Consider the following 27106-nt stretch of genomic DNA (forward strand, 5'->3'; position numbering starts at 1 on the left):
CTTGAGCAGAGGTGTGTTAAATATACACAGTGAAATCTGAGACTTTAAGAAGTTCATTAGAAAAGAAATTGAACCCATCACAGTCAGACTGGTTGCAAAATCATCTTTTTTTTATTTGTTTATTTGTTTTATTTCTCTGTGTGTGTGTATGTTTTGTTTTTTGGTATTTTTTTGTTGTTCTTGTTTGTTTGTGGTTTTTTTTAGTAGGGTCTTGGTAGGAGAGAATGGTGTTTGAATAACTGAATGGTTGACTGTAATATGTTTTTGTGAGCTACTGAAAGCTGTAATTGGGATTTGTGGTTTATTTCACCAGCTAAATAGTCCACCCCTATGGGGGACAGCTCTAACAGGTTTTTTTACCTTAATGTTGCAGATTCTTCTATAATTTCATTGCAAGATTTTGGATAAATAGGCTGTGTTCATCCCTCCCAAATATATGTGCTTCACTGAGCCTCACCTGAAGGTCTGATTTACCTTCTGGAAGTGCCCGTCTTTTCTTGCTGCCTGTAAGGGCGTCTGTAGATGGATGCATTGTTGCTTTTCAGATAATGTCGTCATTTGAGGAACTGCTGCTTAATAGCAAAATCCCTCTCTCAAGAAATTCTGCATTTCTGTTTTATAATTGGTAGTAATGGGTCTGAAATGTTGTGAACTTAACTTTTAGAATTCAAAAGGCTCATCTCTATCTATCTGTTTATTGACTCTATTTTTGCTTCTGTTTTCTTTGAGGTTTTGGGGTGGGGGGTGACTTGTAAGGGTGGAGAAGTTTGGGCTTCTTTTTTTAAGCAATGGAATTTGTTGGGTAAGACTCAGAACAAGACTATTAAAAACCAGAAGAAGATTCTGGGTTTTCATGAATCCCTGCCATTTTAATGTGCTTACGTAGCTCTAGTTGTGCGAGATGTTTTCATCCCAATCTTTCTGGTAATATGGTGACCTATGTAGTCTTGTGTGCTTCCAGTGTATAAGAAAAGGAGAAAAACAAGGGATGGATACTTATTTTATTATATATCTGGAAGTTAAGTATGACCTTTATGTGAAAAGATTGAGAAACTAATTGTAGATCCAGTTCATAACTGAAGTTTAATCTCTTCTTGTGGAGATCTCTTTTTCATAGGTATTCAATGATGCTGCTCATTCATTTCTTTCCATTTTCTCTTTTGCTGACCATATCCATAGCCTTGCCTCAAGTTTTACTGAAATAGCTGCTTACAGATATTTTGTTTACTAACAGAAAGATGGAAATGTACTGACTGAAAGTAAGGCAAAATGCTACCTCTAGACAGCCTGCAAAATACTAACATTCCCTCTGATAGTAGAACAAAACAAAGCATTTCTTGTTTTCAAAACACTGACAACCTTGTTATCCATTGAACAGAATTTCATGATTCGTGTTTTTTGACTTGTCTACTCTAACCTGGGCCCTGGCCCACACTAGAAATTTTGGACGTTCTTTACTTTCACTGGGGTGCTTTTTTTTCTTTTCTGGTGTTCTGCCTTGGTCCAGAAGTCATGTCAGATCTGTCCATTAAATACTTCATTCTGTTTTCCTTCTGGATCTATTATCATGCAGAAAACTGTGAATAAACCCTAAGTAGGACTGGGGGGGGGAAGCATTTATTTTTGAATTCTGTAGGATCATTTTTTGATGCTTTACTTGTACTTTGTCTGCTTGATTCATATATATATATATATATATATATATATATATATAAACATATTTATTGCTCTTTGTTTTATTTTGGTGAGGTTAAGTCAAAGGACTAGAAGTCAAGACTTCTGGGTGTTATTTCTTGTCTCTTAGAAAATTGCTGGAGGTCACCTTCCGTTAGTCACTTAACCTCTCTCTGCTTTACTACAAAATGGAATTTTAAACTCAGCAGGTTTTTGAAAAGTAATTCATTAATGTTTAAAAAAAATGCTTTGTGCTCCTTGGCTGGCAGGTGCTGGAGAAATAGAATTTGCATTTCTATTTAAATACTGAAATTATCTAGTACAAGGGTTCTCATGTTGATTCTGCTCTCCTGTAATCTGTTAAAACATTAAAGGCAAGAAAAAAGGTATTTTAAAAAGCTCTTGTTTGGTAACAGCTCCATCTTTAACTTCTGCTAATGGCTATCTCTTCTCAACAAAGTGCAAATCAATTTCAAGGCTAAACCCAAACTCTCTCATTTACATATTGTTAACTGCTCTCTCTTTTCCTGTTAAACAGGAGGAAAAAGTCAATTAGATATGAGGCAGCTGTCTTATTAATAGAGGGGTGGGATAAAATGTGGGGAATACTTCTTTTTTAGCATATGCTTCTGAGCAGCTTGTTCTTCTGGACAAGGACAACTGCAGAGTACCAAGGTTTGTCTATTACATGAGAGGGTTCTGCTTTTTTTCATTTATAAAATGTCATATTTTCATTGTCAAATATTACCAAAATGAAGACTTGCTTTTTACTTGCATTGTAACCAAATCCCTGTCAGGTCAGAGGGACCACATGAAATAGTGTAGTTGACAATTACCATGCATACACATATAAAAAAAAAAATTCTGTCATGACATTCCTTTATGATTAAAACTTTTTACAAACCATGAATGAATTATGGAAAAGAAAGCTGGAAGAAATCATACTGATTAGCCAAAGAACTTGGATAAAATGACATTTCTGAGACCTTTATATTCTAAAGGATTATTTACTGTCTGCTTACAGAACATCTTAAGTCGTTTTGCAGAGGGAGTCAGTTTCCTGTTTAACGCAGTGTTTTTGTAAGCTAATGAGGGCAAAGCGTGAGCCATAGGCAATGATGCTGCGATATTAGCTGTGACAGGGAGCTTGATCATAATTATCTTAACGAGGATAGGGTTAATTACAGTGGAAACTTAAAGTTTTTTCTGTTTGAATGAGGCGGCACTGAATACGTTGTGATGTTTTGTCGGTTTGATGTGACTTTGAAAATTGCAATGGAAATCTCTTGGCAGCACTTGCTCTCCTCTGGGAGCAAAGTGTGAGCCCTGCAATGAGGTAACTGAGACGGTACCTGTGGGTGAGATAATGGGCAGCTTTCATGACGTTAGAGCTGGGACAAGCAACCCTGCAATCCACCTTAGTGATGTTTATTGGCCTTTTTAAAGTAGGGCAAACAACTACTTGCCACTGGCCCTTCAGTGCTGGTTGTATTGTTGTAAGATTGTTGTAAGATTGTATTGTTATAAGATTGTGCATTTTTTTTTAATATACTAATATGGAAAGACATTTTTTTAATGCCGTGAACTATAAGAAAACAGCTCAGATTTAATTTTAGACTGGTTCTCTCTCTTAGGGGATGTCCCTCTTTTTATACTCCTCTCTTGGGTTGTTTGTGTCCTTCCTATGCTGTGTATATATACACATTCCTCTCCTGTTTTGTAATGGGCTCATAAGGAAATACTTGGAGTACATTAATATTACTCTCATCCTCATTAAAAATAAAAATGACAGTATTTTGTGCTGATTTCTGTCTCAGCTTCTCAAAAATGTTTTCTATATATGAATTCCCAGTTGCAATCCTTTCTTATCCGCCATGTGCAGATAGGAAATTGAGGATCACAGAAATTATGGGACTTGCTGAAGTTTGTACCATAAATCTATTATGTGGATTGTACTTAAAACTTTTACATTTTTGAGTACAACTGCTGGGCAGTATTTTCTTATATAACATGATGGTAGATGATGCCTAGAATTCAGTAGCTATAATCACTGAATGACAGCAAACACTTTTATTTCCTTTTTTGTTTCTTTGCCATATCTTACCTTTTTTGGTTTTTTTTGGTGCTAATGTTTTCTTCTGGATAAGGTGAAACAAAGAATTTCATGAATAGCAAAATAACATATATCTGTAAATTTATATTAATGGCTACACCCTCTCTCTGTACTGTGGCAACCCCTCCCATCTTCCTGGACTCTGAATTTAGGTGATTAAATCACCAAGTGCACACTGCTCTGATGACATGAAAACAGCAATTATAAGCAACCCCCTGTGTAACATGGCTCCTTTTTAACTGAGCAGCTAATAACATTACATGGCAAAAATTATCAAAACCAGACAGGTGTAAGGAGATTTGCGCACACTTTTCTCTGCCTATCTATGAAACTAGTACTCTTGTGTTCAGCCCAGGGTTGTGAAAGAAAGGCTGTTTCAATAGGCAACTCCCTCTAGTGTTTCAAGGCCTTTTGTCCCACTTCATGGCTTGTCATTTTGTTTTATGCCTCCCCTGCAGCAGTTTTGGATGTGTGCTTTCTTCTCCTTGCCAGTTGCCAACCATTTGCTGATTCTCATGATAAGAGTATTATATTTGCATAACATAACTCAGGAACAATGTGTATTTTGATGCTGACACTGACCAGAGCCCAAGCAGTGTTTTTTCACAAAGGACCTATTAACATCCCATAAGGCTCTGTGGTGCTGACAAGGAGGTGGCCTTCTCTGAACTCTTTTGGCAAGTCAAAGTCATACATTGAAAAGTGAGGTTTGGAAATAATCCACTATTTATATAATAAAGAGTATTTAAGGGGAATTTGCTAAACTAGGTTTGTCAAACTGAAATGAAAACTCATAACAGCTCGATAAACTCACTGCTACTTCCTCTGGGTTATTTTGCCTTTTAAAGGTACTTGGGGGAAAGCACTGTCTGAGATGTTTGCTGATTTCTCCTCTGATCTTGAATTTGGCAAAACCAAGTCTGTTGCAACATTTTGCTGAACTAGCTGGCTCAGTGCAGCATGCTAGCCCAGCTCTTAAAGGAGTACAGTTTATGTAGGCTGAATTGAGTTGTTTTTTTTTCAAAATTGCTTGTTAAAGGCAAGGGCAAAAAGTGTGACTCTTACTGTGGTGATTGTTTCAGTATAATGTTTATAATAGAGGCTTTTATTTTTTCAACTTCAGAAATTGTAGTCTCAAGGTGTTGTAACAAAATAGATAGGCCATAGGGTATAGGCATGGCAAATTTTCCTCAGGTCTGACTGCCCTGCATCAAAGTGTCATTAGTAATAGTTGTACCTCCCTTTCAAGTCAAGAGACTGTGAGCGCTTTAGAGTCCTTGGACTGAAATACACTGCTTCACTGTTGTGCGAATGTTACTTGAATATTCATAGTTTAGTGTACAGTACCCAGTGTAAAGGTCACAGACTTGATTTCTTTCTGTTGCTTGAACCCTCTAACTGTGATCTATAAGTTGTTAGTAAGTTGTATCTACAAAAGCTGGATCTGGTTGTTGTACAGATGAATGTTAAATTGTCTGATTGGAAACCCATATACTTTCTAATAATTGTGTTTTCCTCCAGTAGTAGGGTCTGTAGAACATTCTAACAGGGACAATTTGATCTTTGCCAAAAACTAGGGAGAGGGTGAGGAAATCCCCTCAGTATAAATGTCATTGCTAACTGAATAAATAGTACAGACTGCATCTCCCTTATTCATCACATTTTAAAAAACAGCCAGGAGATACAGTGATGATCTTCCCACTGGTAGGCATAGTAGATCAGCTGTCAACTCATGCAATCTCAGCATATCTTTAGGTGTCTGGTAGGTGAATTAGCTGTGAATGCGTGTCTGTGCGTATGCTTTGTATATCATGTGTCTTAGTTGATTAATGTGTGGTTTTGTTTTTTTTTTTACTGTTGGAATGTGCAAGCATTAAGAATCAAGCTTGGAATAGGTGTCTTAATAAGGTACTGAAATGTTCTTTTTTAGTTTTTTTTTTTTTCTTGTACTATGCTATCGGAGGAATGAATACCACCAGAATGTTGTTTATTTACAAGTCATCGTCTTCACTGCCATGTTGTCAAATGCTCCTTTTTAAAGCTACTTTCTGCAGTCTGACCTGTGGCTTGACAGTGGGATAGTAAGTTCTGAGGAGAAAACAAATGCCTTTTCTCTCCAGTCTAATTCTGCATTTTATTTTGTAGAGAACATTTCACTTTGTTTGCAGGGACTGAAAAAGCTAATTAAGTGGTTAATAAAAAGGGAAAAAAGCCTCTTCTACATTTCCTATTATTGCACGTAAGGTAACTGCTAAGAAATGATACTTGAAGTTGTATTTATTATTGTTAGCAGGGTATGATATTTCTTGGCAGAAATGATGGATGACAACTTAAATTTGTGTCCAGGGAATGAAGGTGAACTGTGACAGAGTTATTTATCTTGGGAATGGAGGTTAGGGTCAGGCGAGGCTGGGTGCCTGAAGGCACAAGACATTGACAAATTCATCCTGCAGGCCCCATATCTGAAGCCTTTTGTTTTGGATCCTGGCTACTCACTAAGTGACCCGCATCCTTCATCCTGCCAGCATGTGAAGGATGTGTTGCAGTGCCAGCACTCCCCTTGCCACTAATGCTTGTCATTCACTCTTCTGACAGGCCCAAACCAAAACTATTCCCACTCCTGAAAGGGAAGGTTAAAATATTTATTTCAGCTCATAATGGCCTCCCTGATTTAGGGGAGTATCATTTTTCCTGTTGCCTTTGTCGTTTGCAGGTCACTAGAAGGACTGAAAACATTCAGTTACTTGGAAGAGCTGATCCTGGACAACAATCTACTTGGAAATGACCTTCTGTTACCCAGGTTACCCCACCTCCATACCTTAACGCTCAACAAGAACCAAATATCCTTTCAAAGAAATACCTGCAAAATGTCAAATGAGTTTTATGTGTCAGCCAAATTAAAGTATGTGAAATATAGCTCATGTGCAGACAAAGCATTCTCTCGTTTGGCACCTGGAATACTTCATAGTAATTTATTATAGGTCATTCATAAATGAAATGCACCATTATATCTTCCTGTTGCTCCATTTTAGTGAGAGATCTAAGTTATGGCTCTGAAGAAATCTTTCTAACAGATAAAATAGAGAAAGAAAATAATGTCAGTGCTACCAGTGTGCAGCAGTTCCTGTGTTTGCTTGGGGTTCTGTTGCAGGCTGACCTCTAGTGGAATAGAGCGTGCAGTGAAATGCTGTTACGTTTTTATACTTTAAATAGCTCTTAAAACATTAAAGTAAAATAAAATTAATTTAAAAAAAAACACACAAAAATTTTAATACTTTTCTCTATTTTAATGAAACTGGAATATCCACAATTTGATATCTGCTGTGGAGCTGCAGCTCTAAAAGCAAGTCACTTGATGTTCCAGTCCTGTATAAATTCATATAAAATACTATCCAGATCAAGGTCTTAATACATTAAAGTATTTTGATGTATGGTTCAGTCCAGTCGTAACCAATCAGTCACTTTGCCATATGCCTGAAGTTAGTGCCTGTTTCTGTTTATTAAGAATAAATATTTCAGCACTTGTCTAAGTACTCTGCTCAGTCTGAGCCCCTAGTCTGCGGGCTTATAGATAGTGGTCTGTAAAAACTAATTATCTGCAAGTTCTGTGGGCATAGACTTGATTATTACATAATTTTCCCATACTTTGACCCTTCTGGAGATTCGAACATGTGTAATATAAGATTTTACAAAAGGGAAGGGTGATCAAATTGTGGCCAAAAGGCCAACTGAGGCCTGCAGAGTCTTAGAGCACAGACTGTTAAAGCCCTCTCCTTGTAATTGCAGCGTGAGGACAAAGCTGCTCAACTGCAGGCTTTTATTACAGACAATGTAAACAGAGAGCAATTTACCTCCTACTAAAGCAAAATCCTCCTACTGAGGGGAATAAAAATAACTGCAGATTCTACGATTTCTGCACTTATTTTTGACTCTGTAAATAAATAAAAATCAGCAGAGTAACTTTTTTTTCTTGGAGCCCTGGAAATTTGCCAAGAGTGTTTCTTGAACAGTAACCATCGTTACTGTACTAGGTATTTGGCTAGATTTATGGTTAATGCAGGATACTGTGGGTTGGATTTGAGTAACTGGTTTTATTTTTTATTGTTTGGTGCCATAGTAAAATCTGAACTGATGAACAATGAACAAGAACATTTTTGGTGATACATTGGGTGGTAGTATGTCTGATGCAGTATATCTCCTTCTACAAACCATGAAATATAAATTTGGCCATAAGACCAAAAAACATGTCATTATATTTGTCCTTTGAGGGAATGTCAAGGAGAAATTTTACACTTGCCAAAAGGAGGGAAGGGGTATTGAATAATAACTTAGTGAGCAAAATCAGAGAAAAAAAAAAATCCTGTCAGAGGTAATCTTTAAAGAATTTCTGCTAGTCTCACAGACATACTAAAATAGTATTGTCAAGTGAGTAAGCTCTCAAAATCAATGATAACATGGTAAGAAAGATTTGATCTATCCTGGGATTTTTTTTAATTCAATCTAAAAACTATGAAGTTAGAGCTCTGAGAGTATTAAGCTACCCAGGTTATAGAAATAATGTATGCATTTTGTAGTGTGCTACCAATAATTTAATAGAGGAGTTGCAGGAGTACTTGTAAAACATCTAAGGTATACAAACTGCCCAGGGAAGAAAAACTAACCACTGTCCATCATTAACATTTTCAGCCCTGGGGACCAATGATCTCTTGTAGGGAGGATACATCAGTCTTCAGAAGCACAGAAACCTTCTAGATTTTTCTCTTCAATGTGACTGCCATATTTGAAAAAGATCTTATTTGAACTTGAATCTCTTCCTTTAATGAATTATTTCTCTGTTGAATTCTTTGAAAAATGTTAAAAAAATGTACATTAAATAGAATAATGAAATACAATACAGAAAAGATTGTTCAGTATATGACAGTAGCACTGCATAAAGGACAAAAGTGAGGAAAGAACACTGGCCTGAAACAAAATGTCAATTGGTGGAACATTATTATGCATATATAAGGAGAGTGAGAGAGAGATGAAAACAAACAAAAATCCAAACTGACCCCTATGAAAATTGGAATGCCATATAAAACTTAAAACTCATATGAGATCTTTCCTGGGTATTTCTTAATATTACCGTACTCTTATCTCCTTTTATGGCTTCATTTTGATCCATATCTTGTTTTGGTAATTCTGATAAGAGCTTTCTACTCCTTTTACATGGTTCACTTATTGTGTGACGTTGTATGTGTAAACAACATTTGGCCCCTCCTAACATAGTGTCTGAGGTGAAGAGAAGAGGCAGGCACTGGTCTCTTCACTCTCATGACCAGTGACAGGACTCAAGGAAACAGCATGAAGCTGTGTCAGGGGAGGCTTATGTGAGATATCAGCAAAAGATTCTTCACCTAAAGCGTGGTTAGGCACTGGAACAGGCTCCCCAGAGAAGTGGTCACAGCAGCAAGCCTGACGGAGTTCAAGAAGCATTTGGACAATGCTCTCAGGCACATGGTGTGATCCTTGGGATGTCCTGTGCAGGACCAGGAGTTGGACTCAATGATCCTGATGGGTCCCTTCCAACTCAGCATATTCTATGATTGAATCTAGATCTAGGTTTTGAATAGTTTAAAGGAAAACCAAAATATTTCATATGACAGAGTGTGAAATCTAGAGCTGGGCAGAATACCTATAATGGTATATACATTGCTTGTGGCAAGAGGAGTTATCAGTGTGATTCAGATGTAAGGATTACATGTTTCTGAGTCTTTGAAAACAGCATAGTGAGTACCTCATCTGAAGAATATACCAATAGCTACTTCTGATATAATGTGTCTTCACGCAGGTCTTGTCATGGTTTCTAATAGTTACAGATTTGCTTAACCTCCAAAGTGTAGATTGTAATTTATTCTGCCTCTGTGCTTGTTTCTACATTGTCCTCAAGTACTTGAAGACACAGAAGTCCCAGCCTGAACAGAATCTCATTATGTTAAGTGCTGAGGATTTGATGTGTAGATTGAGTGAATATATTAGAGACACAAATTATCTCCTATAATGCATGGTTCCCCATCTCCACTAAACAGAGAACTGAGCTAAGTTCAATTCAGTTCGGTACAGCACTCTTCCTGCATATACTTCTGAGTTCTCCATGCCACAATTATGGATTTAGTGAAATCTATGTGACTTGTTAGAGAACTGCTGTATCTGATGAGCCAAAAATCTTTCTTCTGGAATAAAGTGTGACTGAAGTAAAAATTAAGTAATGTGAAAGCCTGATGCCAAACATCTGTGGAAGAGGGAAGTAGTCTTCAGTCCAGGTGATTCCTTGTGCTGTTCTACAGCAGTGCTTGGATGAGTTCAATTCCAGATATCAAAACCTTTTTAAAAATCCTGAGCTGCTACTTTGTTCTTGACTGAGATGCCTTGGAAACCTTGAGCAACATTTGGGCAGAATAATGTAGAAAAAAAAAATCTAAACAAAAAGTAATCTTTGTGAGAAAGAACATATGGTTTCCTGATGGACCACTATAGAGAACTAGAAATGTAATTTTATTGCAGGAATAGAAACATTCTCACATTTGTATACTTGACAACATTGAAACCTGGTCTTCAAATCTGCAGCCTTGGAACTATCAGGATTCTGAAATATCTTTAAAATCACTGGCAATCTGCAGCCTTGGAACTATCAGGATTCTGAAATATCTTTAAAATCACTGGCAACTCCAGCTACACAGAGAAAATTAATGCTGCTCCAGGAGGCAGAATGAGATTTTTTTCCCATGTGTTTGGTATGCAGGAAGCTCTCCATGAGATATATGGATTTAGTTAATTACCATCCATGCCACACCCTTTCTTTCTTGAGCAAAATGCTTTCAAAGTCAGTGAACAAGGCCTTATCTGAAGGTCCTAGCTCCCTACCAGATAAGGTTCAAGCCAGAGTGAGGCATACAAATGGCTGTGTGTGACATCCTATTGCACATAGGGAAGGGTAAGATGTATACTTGCATATTGCAAGCTATTTCTGTGGTTATCCAACCTTGAAGACCTAGCACATTCTAATGGAAAAGCGTTCAGGTGGCAAAGATCTTTTCACACTGCATTCAGAGGAGAATTGGTAACTTCTGCTTCAAGGCTATTTGACTGTAGAATAGCTTGTGATTGCTACATTGTGTTTGTGATAAATTTAATTGAAGCAAATGTTTCAACTGGGAATAAATATAGGTACCTTTCTCATTCATGACTCTGGTAGAAGTGTTATCCAGCTGTTTTATTGTTAAGTTGATTGCAGCACCTGCATGACAGATAGTTAGTTATCAGAAGATTTTTAAATGAGAGTTTGGGGTCTTTCTATGTGGTGGTCTGAATTCTGCATGATATTTCTGATATTCTCATGTACATATTTCAAAAATATTCTCCATGTAAAACTGATTGCTCTTTACTTTGTCTCTTTGCTTCCAAGAACTTCCAAAAGCTGTAATCAGTGAAGTTCCTTATTATGAAAAGTTCTCCTGCAGCTCCTCTGGGAAGTGAAATGACTTTTTGAAAGGAAATGGTGGAGCAACTTGGAAAGCAATGAGAAAAAGCACAAGAGTGGTTACTTTTCTGTATTTGAATGTGTGACTAGTAAAAAACTGCTAGCAGACAAAAAGTTTACAGAAAGAAATCCTAGATTTTCTTGCATACTTCAAACTATATCCAAAAAATAATTGCATAGTAAGGTAAGAAACACGTATAGGTTTGTTTGGATAGGATAAATAAATTTAGAAACCGTTAGCAAAGGTGTTTCTGTGTAGGTTTGACTTGCAGTTGTTCCTGAGAACAACCATGAATGTGGTTATACCAAGAATGCCAGTAAGGAAGAAATAGTATGGAGTTTGAGGATGACCAGCATTAGTTCTTAGTACTTAAACCTTATATTACTCTGCCCTGGAAATATGCTGGAGGGACACAGCTAAAGAAGCTCTTGAGAATACAGAAATCAGGAATACTGGAGCTCATACAACATCATCCAGTAGTTTCTGTGTGAATCTGCTCAACCTCTCAAAAGTATAAAAGACACAGCTTAGCATCACAATGACTGACCCAGCTTGCAAGGTTCTCCTAACATTGACTAAGTGAAGTGGCATTATACTATCCACCCAAGAGTTTACAACTTTGACCTTACTTAAATGTAATATTTCCTGGGAACTTGTCTTTGAAGGGTTTGTAGGGGGACGTAGTCCTGACTAGAATTTTGACCCATGTTAAAGGATTTTCTACAAAACAAACAAAAATGTTATAAGCTTGCATTGACAGTTAAATCTTAGCCAGAGAAAGGAGATACCTAATTTGCTTTGGGCTTTTGATTGTTCTTTTGCCTTCTGGAGAACCTCAAAAAATAGCAACCTTGGGTACCGGACAGTGAGTGAAAACAGGAAAGTCAGAACATACATATTTGTAGGATATTTTTGGTTCCACAAAACTTGCAAAAAAATGATATTGCTCTGCAGCTAAACCAGACGCACCATAGTACTGTGTTTTCCAAATAATTCTGTTGCTATGTTTCAGTATTGCTGGTGGCATTTGTTTTTCAGAACAGAAAATACAGTGATGAGGTTGTGTATGATTGTGCACATGTCTGCTTGTGTGGTGTATATATAAGTGTAACAGTGTGAAGAGGTTTTAAAAAATTAATCTCTGAGAGATACGCAGTTCTTTTAAATGCTTCCCTAACTTAAAGCTAGAAACAGTGCAATAAATCAGTAAAGACTTTTGATGAGGATGAAATTTTAAATTATGTCCAGTATGTTTCTGTTCATTGTTCATGAAGACCAGGTTAGATTTTTGGAGAGGTCCATTGTTGTATAGTTGCCCAGAATTGATGTTGTAGCTTGTGAGCTGTATTGCTGAAGAGTTTAAAATTTTAATTATTACAAATTTTTATTTTAGTCAACATCTGTTAGAAAGAGAGGCATTAGTGGATTGGTAATGATGACACTTGAATTAGGAGATGGATTGCCACACTAAGGCACTTTAATTGTCATAACAGTGATACTTTAAACCATTTTTCAAACAATGGACTCTAGTGTAAGTATTGGCATCACTGTTACATATTCACCTGATGATCAGTGACACTGACTTTGGAAAGATCAGTCCAGGGCTGTTTTCATAGAGCTTTAAATAAGTAAATACATTTTCACTAGCACTGTCCATGGATTTAATTGTGATTTTTCTTTTTTGAAGAGAATGGAGCTGAAATTGGTCTTAGAAACAGCACAGCAGGATTTTGCAGCTCTTTGGCTCTGATTGCACCAGTATGACCCTCCTTAGACTTCAACAATAAACCATAAAAAAGGAAGCTGGCAATAAAATTTCAGACTTGCTTTTGATTTTATCCCTGCATATTTTCCTAGCATTGTTTTAGAAAGACTTAATACTTTTGATGGTATCATATAGTTCCAATATTATGATTTAAATAAGTATATGACATGCTAATCAACTAAACAGTACACTAGAAGTGCCCCATAACTTAGGACTGATTTATGAAAAATACTTAATTGTGAGAATTTGAACAGGATAACATTTACTTTTCCTACATGCTTTGTAAAGAATAACTGTGATGGTAGGTGATTGGGCTTCTTGGAAAATCAATCTGTACCTTGAGTTTTGTTTTGTTTTTAAGAAGGAAAAGAAAAGGTAGTTAAAGTCTTAAAGAAAATAATTAATTATTTTATTTACGATATAACCACTCTTTATAACTATTTATGATAAGTATCTCTTGCCCAAGATACTTTTTAGAGGGGTGTTTCAGTGCTCAGGGTTTAAATACAAGGTATTAGATACAAGGTATTAGAACTTAGACACTAATTTCCAAATTTGGGAGTTTTAGATTTTTGAGACGCAGATTATCAACTCCTGTTATTTACCTAAAACTCTTGCTGAAAGTGGTGTCTCTGCTTTTTGCTTTCCTTAGGACTTTGAGGCACAGTCTTACACTTGCATATCTACACTGACACTGCTCTTCATTACATTCTAAATGCATTTTGATATTTTCCTTGAAGTCTGCGTGTTCAGATGAGTTAGAATACATATCATACTCCGCATTTAGCAAACTTTTGGGGAGAAAAGCTTCTATACAAGAAAAAGCTCTATTGAATTGACAGGCAAAAATCCTGCATGTTTAATCCATAAAAGAAGCAAAAATTTTGAATAATTTGTTGAAGGATTTGTGTTGTTTGTTTTTTTTTTTTTTCCTTTTGATAGGAAATTACCATATACAATCAAACCCTTCCAGTAACTAACCTCCTGGGTGTTATGGAAATAACTGTCTTTATTTGTAAACTCTCTCAGGGAACCTTTTTGCAACCTAAGTAACACTGTGAGAAATTAAGTGTTTCTCCTGGCTGAGGGCAGGTGCCAGATTCAAGCACTTCTCTAACAGTCTTAGGAAACTTTTAAAAAGCTTTTCGCTTGAACATCTGTGGAAAAGCAGTTTGTGAGCTTCCTATCACAGTCACATACTTCCTGAAAGAGCCATGAAAAAGTTTATGTGTGAGCTTGAGGTCCAGGTATGACATTTAGCACCAAATTTTGATCGATAATTCACCCAGCTCACAAAGACCTGTATCAAATGATGCTACAAAAAGATAATGTTTCTAAGGGTCTGGTAGATTACTTACTGGCATGTAGCATTCTAAAATGTGGCTTTGCCAAATTAAAAGTTAGCATTTTTACCTTTTTGATGAATTCATAGAACTTATTTCAAACTCTCATTTTTCTTACTCATGGAGAATATTTGATTATGACTCCTTGGACCTTAAGGGACAGAACATTAACCGTGAGTGTAGATACATTGATTTTAGTAGATGAGAATCAGTAATTGTTGGCATGATCTTCATGTGTGTTTGAAAATAAAATAAAATTTCAGGCTTATGAAAGGAAGACCACAATTTTAACAACAAAGCTGCTGTTTCCATTTTGTATTGCTTTTGCTGCCCTTAAGATATTGGGGTGAGAAATAAAGTAAATTCCATCAGCCAAAAATAACAAAGATAACAGAAGCACATAAATCAAGTATAAATAATAGCAACGCAAGTGAGCTGAGCATTTAAAACAATAGTTGTGACAATAGTTGTGGTCTCTAACAGAAGGAGAGGATAAAAACAGAACAATGAAATGTCCTTTAATGGTTTTGAACAATTATTACTCTTGTCTAAGTCAGTTGATTTTTATATATTGGAAACTTTTTACACACATATACATGGCATATTTTTTGAGAATCACACCTATATCTTTGTATGTAAATTGAAGTAAATAAGAATGTATAGTTTGAGTCTTAGAGACTGTCAAACTAAGCTGTAACAAAATAATTTATTTGATTAATTGACAGTGTGCAAATGGTTGAATATTGTTGTTATGCTTAAACCTAAGGTGTAATCTCCAGTATTGCAGTGGTTAAAAATAGTTTAACCTTTGTTTCTTCTTTGTTTCATGAAGGTTTACAATAATAATTGTATCATCCTTATTTATGTTCCAAGGAATATAGTTAAGTTAAAAAGCTTCATGAACATCAAAATATAAGGCTATTGTAATGCAAAAAATTATGCTTTCCAAGTCTTTAAAGCTTCATATACAAAATAATTGTAACACTGAAGTGTTTAAGTTGCACTTAGTGAAGCATTAATTGACTTATACTAATTGAGTGGTTACTAATGTGTTCCTGTGACACTCAAAGCATTTATATGCTGGGAGTGAACGTGGGTTGTTGTGGTTTGATTTTTTTCTTTTTCTTTTTCTTTTTTTTTAAACTCATTTTCCAGTGGACTGAATATATTAGTGATGAATGTGCTGTGAAACTAACTGTTTGTTTCCATGCTGGAAAAGTTTCATGGCTCCAGCAATTGCTAGCCATTTTACCACACAGCATCCATCATTTTGTCAAAGTTTTAATGTTTTGTAGTGAACCACCTAGGAAAGAAAGGAGGAGAAAAGAATGACAAAACAGCCCAATTCTTTCATTCCATGCCAAAAAACTGACTGAAGTTTATCCCTGTTTGCCCTTGGAACAATTAATGTGACATTTTCCTGAATGCCATACTAAATTTGATTGTCAGTTATTGAAATGTATGTTTAAATCAGCAGTGATGCAACTCTAAATGCTTTTTTCATTAATGTCATTGAATCCTTAACCCACAACCTCTGACACATAACAGAATTAGAAAGCCTTTTGGACCATTTGGCTGAAGTTGTGCCCTCACTACAGTATCTCAGTTTGCTTGGAAACATTGCTTGCCCAAATGAACTGGTCTGCAAAGAAAAGGATGAGGATGACTACCAGAGGTACAGGTTAGTGTTTTTGCTTGTAGATGTAATAAGACATGTCAGTTTTGTTTTACTACTGGAAAAATATTGAACTAAAGTCAGCCCAGAGTCTCAAACAATCATTTATGCTTTTCTGAAAGCAATGTCACATATTCTGCCATGAAACACCTGGGAATTTGAGTAACCCCATTTCAGTGAGATCACTCTCAGGAACCCTATTTCAAGAAATACTTCAGTGCTGTATAGCACATGTTAGAGTCGAGCAGGTGTGCACAGGATTTCCTGAATGTGGGTGTTCATATGCCCCTACTCACAGCATTTCCTTCTTTAAGGCCAAGATAAGGCAACATTCACATACACTAAGGGTGACAGGCAATAAAAAGAAAAATCACTACACTGAGATAGCCGGTTGCATTGTCTTCTACTCATATTTGATATGGTGCTGAGTTGCTTCTACTGTAGTTATCAAGGCACTATTAATACAGAAGGACTCCTCCTCTGTTGTGTTGCCTTACTCAGAGCAGTTAGATTCCAATTAAAAAACCCCAAACTATATCTATAATGTAATTTTAATGAGCTAGATTACACAAAAAGTCATCTGAAATTTAATATGAAAGCCTGATAAAATATGTAAGTACAACTGATCCAACTGAAATGTTGCTAAAAATTACAATGGTTGTTTTTTGAAAAAAAAACAGAAATACTTTTGACTGATAATGATTATGACTATAGATCCAAAACTTACGGAATATCTGTAATTTTAATAGATGTAACCTTTAGGCAAGGAGACATTGATTATGAAGAAAAAAAAGGTCATTAGAGGTATTTTTCCTTGCTCACATCTGAAACATTATTTCAGTCTTTGTGTGCTGGCATTTTTCACATTGGTTGAAAATGGCAGTCAGAGGCAAGTCGGAACCAAGCAGTACAACCAGGCTGCCAACCTTGCACAGCCTGAGCTTGCTTTTTATTAGCAAATCACCTGCAGTATTCAGACTTATATAATAAAACTCTGATTTTATCTTCATGTACTCTAAACTCTGCTGTAGGAGCTAATACAAAACAATATAAGCAGGTTTATTGGGAAGTGTCTTGAATTCAATGCTCTAGGAAATGCTGTACTTTGAAACATCAGCACAGCTGTCCCAAGTGCGCATATAATTTTTAGTTTGTTTCAAATTTTTGAGAAGGATTTCTTTGTTGTCTGACTTTCACCTTTTAATAATTCCACTTTTGAATCCAAGTTTCGCTTGTAGTATTTTGGTTTTCACAAAGTAGAACAGCCTAAATTTAATAAAATATCTTCTCATTGCATTCACACTTAAGTGGAAGGTATGCCTACTATCCAGCTTATGAGAATATAATAGTGCTGTCTCTATGTAAATTTATGTGACATGTGCACTAGAAAATTGCTTAAAAAATGAATGATATTTCTACAGTTTACTGTTTTTCACTTTAAGTATGTTTTCTGACAATATGTCTCCTATTAATCATTTAAGCAAAAGTAGTACGTTAAAGGAGCCATTCAGAGGCAAGAACCCATGGTTCATTTAGTGTTCTCTGAAAAAATTCTTTATTGATTGACATCCTCTGTGGTTATGTGATGTAATATTTATAATATGTCACACAGCCATACATCAAAACAAGCATGTCTCTTGTTTCATTTCAATGCAAAAATGTTGATTTCAGAGAGGTCAAGGTAGTTTTAGGTCATGTCATGACAAACCACCATGTCAAAGTGTGAAGTGATTCTATTTATGTATCTGCTGGAAACTGCAACATTGCTTCCATTCTCTTTCCTCTCAGTTTTTCAAAACTCTGGATATTTTTTTCCATATAAGATAGGTTAATTGAAGTTCTGTTAATAAAGAAGAATGGGCTTCTAATTAGTTGAATGATTTATGGTTCTGCTGCTATAATGAAAGCTTCCTGATCCTTTTCCATTATTATTTGTTGCATTATATGAAATGTGTTTGCTAGACAACATTAGATTCATAACCCAAAAGCATGGATCCAACTATCTGTCTATCTGTTTTTCTGTCTATCTATCTATCTACCTACCTATCTTTAGGGGAATATATATTCATCTACATGATGGAACTGATTAAAAGTACTCTTGTAATTTTACTCTGAATGGCTAATTCAGAGTTTTGAATACACATTCTGAAGCATCTTGGACAACTTTTTCTTCCAGTTACACCATTTTTTAATGGTTTGAAATAGCTTTTTTTCATAAGAGTTTTTTTGAGAAATTTGCCAGAAAGCATCAAAAGATTGGATTTCAGTGAACTTGAATTATGTAAACACTATGCTCTACCATAACTTCAGCTGGCTTTGTTTTGTTCTGAATGGGAACTTCTTTTTGTAAATTTTTGCAGTGACCATTAGAACCACAGCTTCATTTTTCATTGAGCTTTAATTTTGTTCCTACTGAGTTCAATTAGAGTTCAGGCTATTTAATTCCTAAACCAGAAAGAGAAAGGTGCAAGAAATCAAAGCTTTGCTTAATCTTCTCAATCCAACAAATTGAAAAGATCTGTAACCCCCCCAAAATCTCAATCTTAAAGAAACGTGGAAAATATTTTTTACAAAACTTAAGGTCCAGTTGTTCATAGTGATCTTAGCAACAGAGGTTAAAAGTAATATTGCATATATTAAAAATAATTAGGTTTTATCATAAATACTTAGAAAATATAGAAAACTATGCTTTTTGTCAAGAAATTCCAGTCTGGTTCCTCAAGTAATCCATTGGTATATCATTTCTATAATTTAATTACTAAAGCTCTTCCCTATTCTTTCATTAACAGTACCTTTTATAGTAAAACATTATTGTGATTTTTTTCTCAAAGTAGGTTTTGGGGTTTTCTTATAAGAACCATATTACTTTTGAATGGGAAATTTTTTAGGGAAAAAGAAAAGCTTTTTCGCCCATCCCTGCTACTTCTCCTTACCTTTTAAATTTCTAGGAGAACAAATTGATGAAAACATTTCTATGTTACTGGAATTTTTGCTTGGACGGAAAAAGAAAATGGAAAGTTCCCTTCTGTGGTATTTTTATGAGCAAATTTGTTTGGTTAATTTTAAAAACTTACTTTTTTTTTCCATCACTGTAAAATGGCTTTAGTTTCTTTCTATTAAAAAAATAACTCTGTAAGTTCTTGGTTTTTATCTTATTTTTTTAAGCTTTCTGTATTTGGGTGTTAATATTTTGTAAAAGCATATCTTGGTGGTAAGGGCAAGGGAAAGTAGAATAACTGAAATGTAACGGTGACAGGAAAATTTTAAAAGCTTTTGGCTCACATAGGAAGCAAGGATCACAGAAAAATAGCTTGCAAAACAGTGTGTCCTCTAAAATAACCTAGTCTACAATCTCTGCTTTGAAGATTGCGTGAAAACAAAGGTCATGACCCGGAGATCAAAGTAACAGAAGTCAACACAGTAATTGCTGGTTGCTTCTGTTGTACTGCATTTGGTCAGTCCTGTGGGTGTATTGTTTGCAGTGAAAACTTCAAACGTGGTGTTACTGAACTGTGAAAAATCATCTGGGTCAGAATGTATTACAAAGCAGTTGTGAATGCTGCAGGTGACCTCACCTATTTTCATTAAAGCGATATGATTGTGAAGAATTCATGCCATGTGTGAAGTTTTCAGTGCTTGGTCATTCCTCTTTACTCCTTATTGACATTTCCTGGAATGATGCATTCATTAAATGCTGTTGACATGGAAACAAGGGCAAGTGGAAACAAATGCCTGAGTTTATTTTAAATTAGCTTAAAAGTACATGTACTAGATATGCTATCTTCGGCAGGGGGAGCAAATGATGATAACCTTATGAAGTCCTCTTAAGATATAACAGCTAGAAAGGAAGTGCATGCATTTTGTACGGATTAACTTTTCAAGCTAAATCAACTCTTCTCATCCAACAGTTTTGATTGTGAGAAACGGTGTTTCTCATAAATACTTAGAAATACTTAGCATTTTCAGTGTTCTTGCAGTTTTCTTTTGTTTTATTGTGGTTTTGTTTTATTGTTTATTTTAAAAATTGATGCAGAACTTTTCCATTTTAAATAGTCTTGTTATTGAATTTGGATGGTGATATAAATACGTACTCAAGAAGCAATAGGAGACTAGAAGTCCTTGCTCAGTAATGAAAATAATGCTAATATACCTGATCAATACCAGTGAATTACTGTTGAGGCTCTCTTTTAGCAGGAGGGATTGAAGTCTGGTAGTTCTGTACATATTTTTTATGTACTTAAGTAGATGATTAGGATATTCCCTTACATCTGTATAATCTGTGAATCTGTGTTGCTTCACTATTTGTCTGAATCTTGTCGTACCTGGTAGGAAAAAATCTATATGTAATAGACATCAAATGACCACACAACTTCTATCTGAGACTATCCACTGTGAGGGTTCATGAGCAAGAACAATTATGATGTTTTTATTCAGCCAGTAAATTGAAGTCCATAGTACCCAATTTGTCCATACTAACACAGTAAGTTTAGACATAACTCTAATTATTGTTACACAAATAGAGAGATATTTTTCTAATTCATAGAGTTGTTTGCTACACTGAAGAAAAGGAGAAGGTATTAAAATATTAGGAGGTGATCTGGATTTCTGAGTGACTTGTGAGTCCCTCAGAATTATATGATCATCACCGAACAGTGCCAAGGCTGCACAGGGTCTTACGTGATCCTCTAACGTACCTCATGCCAACATCGTGCCCTCACTTCTGAAAGGTGCTGGTTTAAGTTTATGACCTGTCTTCCTTATCTGTGTATTAAAGAAGATTTTTCATTGCAGATGAGAATTCTGTAGCCAGCTATATGCTGTTTGGTGGGGGTAGAGGGATAAACCTTTTGGAGGGGGCAGAAGAAACAGTTACAGAAGATAATCAATCTCACTCACTGTTATAAACATGTTTGTTCAATCCTTCTGATTTTTGTTTTTGTCTCTCCCTTTTGAAAACTGATCTAACTTTGCCAACTTTAGGTTATTTATTTTTTTCTAGTTTACAGTAATGTAACTGAGAGCATAATCAGCCCTTCAAAGTTTGAAATAAGTATATTATTTTTATGTTCTATGGTTGTCAAGGAAAGGAAATATAATAGCACAGAAAATAGAAAAATGAAAGTAAACACTTTCTGAAACAAAGAGCATGTTGGTGTTATGATACAGGAAGAGCTAGATATTTCTGCATTCTTCTGGCCAAATATTTCTCAATTTTTCACTCCAGATAAATTTAGTTTTTAAAATTTAAATATTGATGCATATAGTACAGTTTTATATTCCAGCTTTTGGTAATAAAAGTACAAACTGAAAGACTATACAGAATCTAGTTCTTACCATAGTGTTTCATTAAAGGTTCAGTGGAATAGTTATTTTTTTCTGAAATGTTAGCATATACAAATATATTATACTTTTCTTGTAGCAGAAAAAGAAGAAAAGAACCCAAACAGTTCATTCCCCAAGTAATTTTTTGCCACTTTTGAAATTTTCCTATAATGTGGCCTGTAGTTTCAGAAGGCCAACCATGTTCAACAACTTATCTGCTTTTCAAAGGGAGGTGATGAGTTAATTGAGACCCTTAGATGGTATGATATTATGTGACTCACTGGGGTTTTTTTGTTGTAGTTATGATGTTCATAGCTCTAGAATGAAATTTTTCTAGAACTGATTGATAGTAGCTAGAGGTAGAGTACCAAAGGTCATTAAAACTGAAGCAATTTTTATGTTAGAACCTAAATGGCTACTGAAAAAAGACATAGATCGGACTGAAATTTTACAGGATCTATTTAGCAAAAATAAATGGTTGATTTGGAAGTTATTTGCACCTCTGTGTTTTGGATCAGGACTGACAAATTTCTTGTAAATGTTTCAAATAGATTTTTTTCTTTTCTTCCATGTGATCCTTTAAGGAACACACATTTTCTTTTACTTCACCTGTGAAAGTCTCATAAGGTGTGAACCTTCAGTGATTTTTTTTTTGGGGGGGGAGGAGAAGAGGGAATAACCCAAGGACTATGTGTTTAAGTAATGATTGTTACACAGTAGAGAACTAGAATCATACATAGAATATACCTGCAAGGTAACTGATAAGACTTAGTTTCCCTCTTTGTAAGGCAGAGTTAAGATGACAAGTCTGTGATTTGTTAAGGCTGTAGAGTGAGTCAGTATCAAAGATGGTATTTCTTTATATAAAAGTTAGTCATGTATTGTTTAATAAATAGCAATAGTTGATCTCAAAGCTGTCTTTGTTATGTGCCTTTCTGAATGCCAGCATGTTTCTTCAAAGGAAGACTTTGCCCCATCGAGCTTCTGCCAGTGTCAATAGCAGCTGAATCCCAAGCTCACTGCATTCCTTTGCAAATGTCCACTCAAGCCTGTCTCTCTTTTCCAATATCTTGGCAGGTCTGTGTAAAAACTCTTAAAATAATGCTTATCACATGCAGCACTTACTAAATCGGTAAATGAGTTGTTAAGCTTTATTGTCATTTTCACTTAACTAAGATGGAAATAACAAGAAATATGATATTCTCTGGTCTTTTTGCATCTCTGAGAGTTCCTTTTCGTGTTTGATGAATATTTGTTATGAGCTTATTTTCATTGGCCTCTTGGCACTGGGAATCAAGGTGGGAGAGATGATTCTGAACAAAAGAAGGTGCAACTTTACTTACTTACATAATTAATTTCTTAAATCCGTTATGAATTAGAAGATCAGTTTACAGGCAATGATTTCTAAGCACCTTTCTGGTCTACCTGATTTTTATTTTTCTTTCTCTGAAGCTCACTTTTATCCTCATCACTGAAGATATTAACCTTTTTTCACACCACTGCAAAGATTTTAAAAGCTGGTAACAGCAGTCTCAGAACACATGGAGCAGTGCTAAATTTCAAAACTATTAAGAAAAAAAGAGGGGACAGGGAGACCCTGCCCCTCCAACTTCTAACCTAAAATAAACCTTTCTAAACTTATAATGTAAAATTTAGATGAATCTTTCTTCCTTAAGCAGTATTCTTTTAACTAGTGTTTTATAAGTCTAAAACAGGTGCAATGTGTCACAAAATTTATGGGTCTCAGTACCTGCCACAAAGTATTTTATGATGGCTGCTTTCTGTGTTATTAGTAGCTGTCTTTTTCTGCAGCCATTGCTGTTTGATAATAGTCTTAAAACACCCAAAATTACTTACCTGCAAGCAACATTCCATAGTCCCTGTTGACAGTTTGAATAAGTTTAGTGCCCTTTTGTTGTACTTTACCTTCAAAACAAACTGATTGAACCATCAATAGCTCCTGAAAGCTGACAGAGGCATGTCATCTGGTCTAACCCTCTGATAGTAGGTTATCTGTGGGAGTTAACCTCCCTGCATTGTTAACTGAAATGTTTTATGTACTATGCAACTTTAGGATACTACTGTGATAACCTTAGTAACTAAGTCATACATCACAGTAAAGAGATTTTGGGCAACAAATAACCCTGGATTAAATTTACAAGGGTTGAATTGATATTGTAGAGTGTTCATTCCCAGGCTTTGGTAACCCTTTCCTGTATTTTTTTATGGCAAACTTATGTTACATTTAGATTAAAACTGCATCTTCATATTTCTAGCTAAAATATATCTGGGAAGCTCAGTGTTTTTCCTCAGCCTTTTAATAAAAATGTATCATATTATTTTCAAATCACATAGAAACTTCTTATTCCATATTTAGTAAAAGGAATATGAATAAATGGGATTGTATTTTTAATCACCTTTTAAAATGATTAATTACTAATGTACCTTCCTTCTACTAGTAGGATAACCTTTGCTTCCTTAAGAAGTGCAAGTTTAAAAAAAAATCAACCCCAAACCTGTGACTTGTGTAGTTTGCTGTTTAGTTTGTGTGGGTAGGATTTTTCGGTTTTGTTTCTGGAATTGACAAGTACTAGTGCTAATTCTGTTTTTTGAAATGCAATCAGTATAGCTTAAAAATACAAAAATACATTTGTATCAAGGAATGCTATTATAATTTTAAGCTTTTTTGAAATGATTGAGAGACTGACATTAGGGCTGTGATCCAAAGTCAGCATAGATGACAGTGCTGTCTTAATCTGTTGTCATTTTTGTTGCAGCCTGCTTTTCAATGGCATATTTCATTCCATCATTAAACATTTGCTGATTTTCTAATACCGATGTTTTCTTCACCTGAATATTCATCTTTTCTCACCCTACACTTAGTGGGTGTCTTTACTCATTTTTAGCTTCACTCTTCTTCACTCTTGACATATTGTTTCTTTCTGTGCATGTCTTCATTTGAAAGAATCTGTTGTCATCAGAGCTTTTCTGCCAGTAATGCAAGATGGATAGGTTCTCCTCCACTGAAAGATAAGGGCCAGCAAAATGCCAGGGAGGACTGGAAGGGCAGCCAGGAAAACTGGAATGAGTCTGAGAACGTGTCTGTCTCAGAGCTGTAACTGTTGTTTAAAAAATGGTCTTAGGAGATGTTCTGTTTAGTAAAGTGACTCTCTTTTTCTTCTGCTAATATAATTGAAAGCCATAGATTGAGGATTCACATTTAAGAACTGAGCATTTTCAGTTCACTTGTTAACAATTTATGAAGCTGTTGCCTCAGAGGAATGGTGTACTTGATGGAAAGGTTTATTTGCACCGTTAAATTTTGCTTGATTTTAGAAGGGGGAGCGTTACAGTCTTTTTCACGTTTATCTGTTCTTGACAACAGTATTATGAGATAAACTTTTACCTTTTAAAACAATTTTTTTGGTGTGTTATTCTCTTTCAAAATGTTATGCAGTTTTGTACTACTTTGATTTCTTCCTCCCATTGCCAGAAGGGATTGGTATGATTAGGAGCTCTCTGACTGACTGGAGTTTTATGAAAACAGCTAAGCATGGGGAACATTATCAATCACCTTTCTATCCCCTGCCAGGAAAAGTCTGACACTTCCCTCACTTTGCAGTGTTTGCTTCACATTTGGTTGACTAAATGCAAATTACATGTACTTGAGGTGGTTAGATATTTGGATTTACCATGGTTGTGCCTTACTTTGTGTTTGATCTGGCATGTTCTCTCCCTCTGCAAGTGAGGAGCCAATAGTATTTCTCTGAAGCTAAAAAGCTGCTGTCTTTTGAGTAAAAATGATAAATAGAATATAGTACTGATGAATCCTAATAAGAACTTTGAATTCTTAAAATATGTTTCCTATAAATAGTCTCTCCCTCTGTGCTTCTGCACTTAATCCTGAGCTGGGATCTATATACCATAAGGACACCTTGGCAGGACCAAATTGGAATCCTCCTTCCAAATTATGACTTTGTCAAAATGTAGGCCTGGAACGAAGAGACCCAGAATAACGCTCCATGCTTTTTCTTTACAAATTCTTTCTTTTAATGTTAAGAGTTTTGAACACTGAAATACAGTCCTTTCAAGGCAAAGGATGGTGGCTTAGTATGTATGGTAGAAGACAAATTATACCCCTCCCTGATTTGCTGTTCACGTGTCTCTACTGTTGATGATTGTTGTGTTTTTAGGAATATATAAAAATAGGAATATATATATAGTTTTTAGGAATATATAAAAAAAATCTGAAAAAGAATGTTTTCTAAGAACTCTTTCAGAGAAGATAGCAGGCAGTTTCCCATTTCTCAGATTGATTTTCCCCTGCAATGTGAGATGGAATCTTTCATATCACTCAAAATTCCTTTTCCCAAACAGGCAGTTCAAAACAATTTCCTATTTCTTGATATTCTTTATACCTCACCAAAGTCTATAGAGAGCATACACGTCCATGGTGATAACTGTGCTTGATCCACCCAGTATTAAATTTTTTGGGGCAGTTTACAACAAGCTTCATTTGAGAGAGTAAAGTAAGTATTATAACTTTTTACTTAAGATATATTGCATGGAAAAGGTGAACAGAGAGAGAAAACAAAGGCTGTTGTTTATTGCTGTTAATTTTAGTCATTTAGTCTGTATGTCTTTTTTTATTACTGGATTTTAACTGTGTGCATTTTGACATCTCAGATATTTTGTCCTGCATAAATTGACGAACCTGAAATTTCTTGATACTCGGAAAGTAACCAGGAGGGAGAGAGAGGAAGCCTTGGTAAGAGGCGCCTTCATGAAAGTGGTTAAGCCCAAGGATGCTAAGGTAGGAAAGTAAATGGAAGTCGTAACAATAATATGATTCATTTGCACCATTTTAAAATAACTCCAAAAGCCTGGCTGTGTCTCTTGCTAAAGTAACAGGTGAAACCCTTCAAATGTAAGGATTGACACATGTGGTTAGGTGAGAGACAAAAGCCTTAGTAATTTTTCTGTGTTTTAATATAAAATTTACAGTTACATCCGTTTACTGGGATGTGGCTATGTTATCAAATTTCTGCTTTTAACTTCTGTTTCATATAACAAAGTAACTAATATGCGTCACTGAGCTTAAAAGAATAGTTTTACCCTGTCCAAGGATGTGTAACCTGTGTGATGTACTTTTCGTGAAAGAATGCAATTTTTCTGACAAGCTGTCCCCTACCTTGTATGTTAAACTCAAATGTCTCTTGCAGAGCACACACCTATGGTGTTTACTGGCTTTTAGTGGACCAGTTGATTCTATTTTTGTGTGGTGTTACTGAATGTGGTATCTTGCTAATAAGCATTGACAACATCAGAGAGACAGTTTCAGTAATCTGAGCATTTAATATCACTTGCATAAACTCTGGGCACGGTGCTGAAGCAATCAGAACACAAACGTGAATTCTCCACTTTACCTTCTTTTTCCGTTGTTGATCAATATACAGTAACAGCAATCTGAGTGCAGAGTCCTTTAGTGCTGCAGATCTTTCTTAAAACTCCACCCAAGTTTTCAATCTACTTGCTTTCTGTTTGCTGTTTTGTTCTCTAAAATATACCATCAATAATTTATTGCAGATTTCCAATAATGCTGAATAATAAGCAGTTATGGAAATGCACTGTTTGGTAGCATAAGAGTGTTGCTAGATAAATGTATTATCATGAGTACAATTGCAGTGCATTACA

At 35.5% G+C, this 27106-nt stretch overlaps 1 protein-coding gene across 1 annotated transcript in view; it reads left to right on the forward strand.

Annotated features, from left to right (window-relative positions):
* Positions 1 to 26225, forward strand: part of LRMDA (leucine rich melanocyte differentiation associated) — a gene marked incomplete at its 3' end in the record, with an annotated part of 373673 nt that extends 347448 nt beyond the window's left edge. The window contains exons 3-5 of the mRNA XM_027739904.2: positions 6501 to 6627; positions 15957 to 16096; positions 26099 to 26225. Of these exons, the coding sequence (XP_027595705.1) occupies positions 6501 to 6627; positions 15957 to 16096; positions 26099 to 26225 (394 nt within the window). The remainder of the gene's footprint in view (positions 1 to 6500; positions 6628 to 15956; positions 16097 to 26098) is intronic.
* Positions 26226 to 27106: the final 881 nt, after the last annotated feature.

This window comes from Pipra filicauda, unplaced genomic scaffold (assembly GCF_003945595.2).
Source record: "Pipra filicauda isolate LSUMZ 115617 unplaced genomic scaffold, ASM394559v2 scaffold15_size4787011_pilon, whole genome shotgun sequence".
In the NCBI taxonomy this organism is placed as follows: Eukaryota; Metazoa; Chordata; class Aves; order Passeriformes; family Pipridae; genus Pipra; species Pipra filicauda.